This window comes from Anopheles bellator, chromosome 1, assembly GCF_943735745.2.
Source record: "Anopheles bellator chromosome 1, idAnoBellAS_SP24_06.2, whole genome shotgun sequence".
In the NCBI taxonomy this organism is placed as follows: Eukaryota; Metazoa; Arthropoda; class Insecta; order Diptera; family Culicidae; genus Anopheles; species Anopheles bellator.
Genome location: NC_071285.1, coordinates 46,554,872 through 46,559,072, shown reverse-complemented (window position 1 = coordinate 46,559,072; position 4,201 = coordinate 46,554,872). Strand labels below are relative to the sequence as shown.

Here is a 4,201-nt window from a genome sequence, read left to right as displayed (position 1 = left end):
AGGTCGAAACTTTAAATATCTGTCCCACAAAGACAGATCGCGGTAGTGCGCTGTTACCGCTGTTAATACGGTGGTAATTAAAAAAAACTTCTTCAGGATCAAAATAACTACAGTGCTACTGTGTTGCCTTTTCAGAAACCGCGGCCTCGCTCTCGAAAGCTTTGTCTGCAAACCGCGGCAACTGAAAACTCAACAAAACCCACTTGCAACGGAAAACTGTACTTCCCCAGGGGAACGGAATTGTAAAACGTAGCCCAGGCTCATTACCATAAACAGCGCGCGGAAAGGGCGGCGGAGGCTGATTTTCCCGGAACCCGCAAAAGAATGTTGATGCAACGTTTCCGTTTTAGGCGAAAAACTATAGGACGCCACAGGGCGAATCAGAGCCAAAGCTGCAGAGGTCTGTTTTCCGCGGTTGCCGTGTCCGCTCAAGAAACTACGGAGGGCTCTGGTGTCGGAAAATTACGCTAATCAAGGAGCAAGAGGCACTCCATTTTCTGGAAAGTAGCCCCCCCCCAGTGGCTACAGAAGTACGGAGTGAACTGAGGTGTATAATTATCGCCAAGTTGGTAGACGGCCACCTGGTGTGGCGTAATGTTTAATTTACTCCTAACGGAGTAACTCCTGCGTTTCCGTACGTAATGACGTTGGACATCACGAGACACATTCGTAACTGCCGCAGGAGCGGCTGTATGGCGCGCATCCAAATCATTTGCATTCACTTACAGGTGTTGCTTCACACGCTATCCATGCGCCAACGGTGAGAGAGCCACTTCTAACGAAACCATAGCGGCAGAAGTCACTTTTCCGGGCACTGTTCCCGGATCATAAATCAGCTCGTCTCTCGGATGATGGAATGTGCCTCGGTTCAGTTTTAATCCGGGTGGCTTTTCACAACGCTTTTCCAAGTACATCATCCCTCATTACAATGCACATACACTGGGCGCCCTGGGGAACGGGCAAGTGAGATGGGTCCGCAAATAAGCTTCTGGTTTGGATTCCTGGATTTTGGGAAAGGCAAACCAAAACATGATCAAGGGGATTGGTTGGCTTGCGTGCTTCTGGGATTGAATCGGGAGCCGGCGCTTGGGGCTGACTAGTTACCCCCTATCGCGCTGTTAGTTTGTTGCAAAATGAAACTCTAAATGCGGCACTACCGTGGCCCGAATTTCCGTTTCACTCCACAACACGGTACTAGCAATCGAGAAAGCCACGAGCATTCGAGTAGGGGCCAATAAAACCGTAGAATGTAAGCAAACAGCATCCGACGGCATGTGTGAGGAAAGAATTTTAGCTTAAAAATGGAACCCAAAGGCCCGCGGTCAGGTCCGGCTTCGAAGTGATTTTCCTAATCTTCGACCCAGGGTCCGATTCCTTCAGGCATCACTCTTGCCTAACGTTCTGTCTAACAAACCAGTGTGGGCCCGTCGGCCGAATGTTTGTCCTCGGCACACTAGTTGAGAGCCCAAACGTGTGAAAAAGCGATTCCGGTACACGTAGACGCACAACCCGCCGGTCGATTGCCGCGATATCCTGCATGAAAAATGATGTAATTTTGAAAATTCAGGGTCCGCCCACGAGTGGAGTCAACCTCTGTTTGGTCTTTTTTGTTTCCCCAAGCATCAAGATCGACCGCAGCACGACACGCACACAGGATATTGGCGCTCTTCCGTCGCTTCCGGGAAACCGCAAAGCCCAAGCGGCCCGCCGCCAATACCTAGGCCATTGATACCTTTCGGCAGCGAAGCTGGGTCTGGTCGTTAACCGGAGATATATTTTTGGGTATGACAGCTGCTCTGCCGTGGCCGTGGGACGGCCGCCCCATCGGACGTGTCTTCGCAATTTACCAATTAATAATCATCCATCGAGCTCGGATCAGAAGTCGAAAACAGTTTAGAACGGCCGCGCCCAAAATGAAACTTAAAGTTGCAGCTGTTGCCGATGGCATTTTAATGCCCCGAAACTCGTGTGGACCCGTAGAAGAATCTGGTGGCTTTTTACAACTTTGCAGAACGTGACAATTGATCCGTGTCTTAACTTCATAACCTAACTTTCTTCGCGTTTCGTTACAGATACTTCAGGAGCGGTGCTAAAGAGCGTGTCACAACGGACGATGGCGTACGGGAGTTTGCGACTACTCGCGGTGGCGGTCTTGCTGCTGGCGGTTACAGTTATCGGACCGGCCGGTAGTTACTCACCGTTCAAGAACCGTCAGCACGGTACGTTCACCCGCAACTCGGGGGCCCAAAATGGTGGCGCCGGTTCGCAGACCCCGGCACAGCGGGAACGCGAGCGGGAGCGGGAACAGGAGCGCCTGGCGGCACCCTACGTGGCCCCGCTGATCGCACTGGAGGGGGGCGCGAAACGAACTGCGAACGACTTTTTGGAAGATGTGGGCAAGAACGTGTTCGACACGGTCTACCACTGGAAGGTGATCGACTTCCAGTATCCGAGCCAGCAGCTCCGGAACAATGCCATCCGCACGCGGTAAGCATTAATGGCGCGGCGCGTACAGCCTCACGTAATCCTTGTCCTAATTCCCGAAATCCCGTGGCCCCTTCCGCAGGGAGTTTATTCCGGAGAACAATCTGCCGCTCGGTGTGGACCGGTTCCGGGATCGACTGTTTGTGACGACACCCCGCTGGAACCCGGGAGTGCCGGCGACCCTCTCCTATCTGCCGCTGCCGGCTCAGGACCGCAGCCTGCCGCTGACGCCGTACCCGGACTGGAGCTACCACACGTCGCCCCGCAATCCCGACTGCTCGAAGATGATGTCCGTCTACCGGATCCAGGTGGACGAGTGCGATCGGTTGTGGGTGCTGGATGCGGGTGTCACAGATACCCTGACCAATCTGCAGCAGGTCTGCCCACCGAAGATCATGGCGTTCGATCTGCACAATGACGAGCTCCTGTTCACGTACGTGCTGCCGGCGGAACAGGTGAAGGAGGACTCGTTGCACACCAACATCGTGGTGGACGTGCGCGAAGGCCAGTGCGAGGATGCGTTCGCGTACGTGGCTGACGTGTGGCGTTACGGTGTGACCGTTTTCGATATGCGCAAGTTCAAGAGCTGGCGCACGACCAACTACCTGTACAACCCGAACCCGGTTGCCAGCGATTACAACTACCAGGACCTGAACTTCCAGTGGTCGGACGGGGTGTTTGGGATGTCGCTGGCCCCGTTGCATCGCTCCGGTGACCGGATGCTGCTGTTCCACCCGATGTCCAGCTTCATGGAGTTCCAGGTGCCGACCTCGGTGCTGCAGAACGAAACCATCTGGGAGGGTTTCGGGTTCGCCAAGGCGTTCCAGCCCGTCGGGACGCGGGGACGTCTCGGACAGTCGTCCACGTCGGGGGTGGCGAAGAATGGCGTACAGTTCTTCACGCTCGTCCAGCAGGCCGGTGTCGGGTGCTGGGATCTCGGCAAGCCCTACAACCGCAACAATCTGGGTGTGGTAGAAAAGAACGCCCAGAAGTTGACGTTCCCGAACGACCTGAAGCTGGACCGGGAGCCCCAACAGGCGCTGTGGGTCATGAGCAACAAGCTGCCGGTGTTCCTGTACGACAAGCTCGACTACACGCAGACCAACTTCCGGGTGCTGATGGCCGAGGTGCGGAAGGCTACCGAGGGAACGCTGTGCGATCCACGTGTACCGCCCAGTTTGGCACTCGACGCCGGCCAGCTGGAGTGTGAGCTGGAGGTGTGAGAACGGAGCGCGGGGCCTAGTCGCAGGGGCTTTCGCGTACAGATTTCAAGATCAACCCGAAGCGGCGGTAATGTTGGGGGAGAAAGTGACACCACTCGAAACGGTGGCCATTTCGATCTACCCCATGAGTGTAGCCCACCGAGGACATCGGATAAGGCGATTGAAGGAATAAATTTTCGTACTTAAGAACCAAACAGCTCTACTTTTGCGCCTAAATCTGAATTAGGATTTCGAAGGGATCTAACATTCGGTACTAGGGCACTGCACCATTGTGGTCGCTGGTATTGTTTGAAGATATTCAGGATTCCGGTTGGATCAATCTCGAGTTGGGTTTCCAAAGCAACTTCGGATGGGACGGGATTATGGTTCCTTCCACCACAGCACCATGGTTAACATCCTACGTCATTGCTCTCGCTCCACGGTTAACCAACTCGTGTGGCGGCAGCGACAGAGCATCGTCAAGGGTACGGGTCTATTTTGCATTGTCGATGCAA

General features: G+C 54.5%; 1 protein-coding gene across 1 annotated transcript; it reads left to right on the top strand.

Annotated features, from left to right (window-relative positions):
* The first annotated feature begins 2,083 nt into the window (after positions 1-2,083).
* Positions 2,084-3,880, top strand: LOC131209892 (protein yellow-like). The gene is made up of 2 exons (XM_058203049.1): positions 2,084-2,487; positions 2,567-3,880. The coding sequence occupies exons 1-2, from the start codon at positions 2,114-2,116 to the stop codon at positions 3,705-3,707; spliced, it is 1,515 nt and encodes a 504-aa protein (XP_058059032.1). The 5' UTR covers positions 2,084-2,113; the 3' UTR covers positions 3,708-3,880.
* The last annotated feature ends 321 nt before the right edge of the window (positions 3,881-4,201 follow it).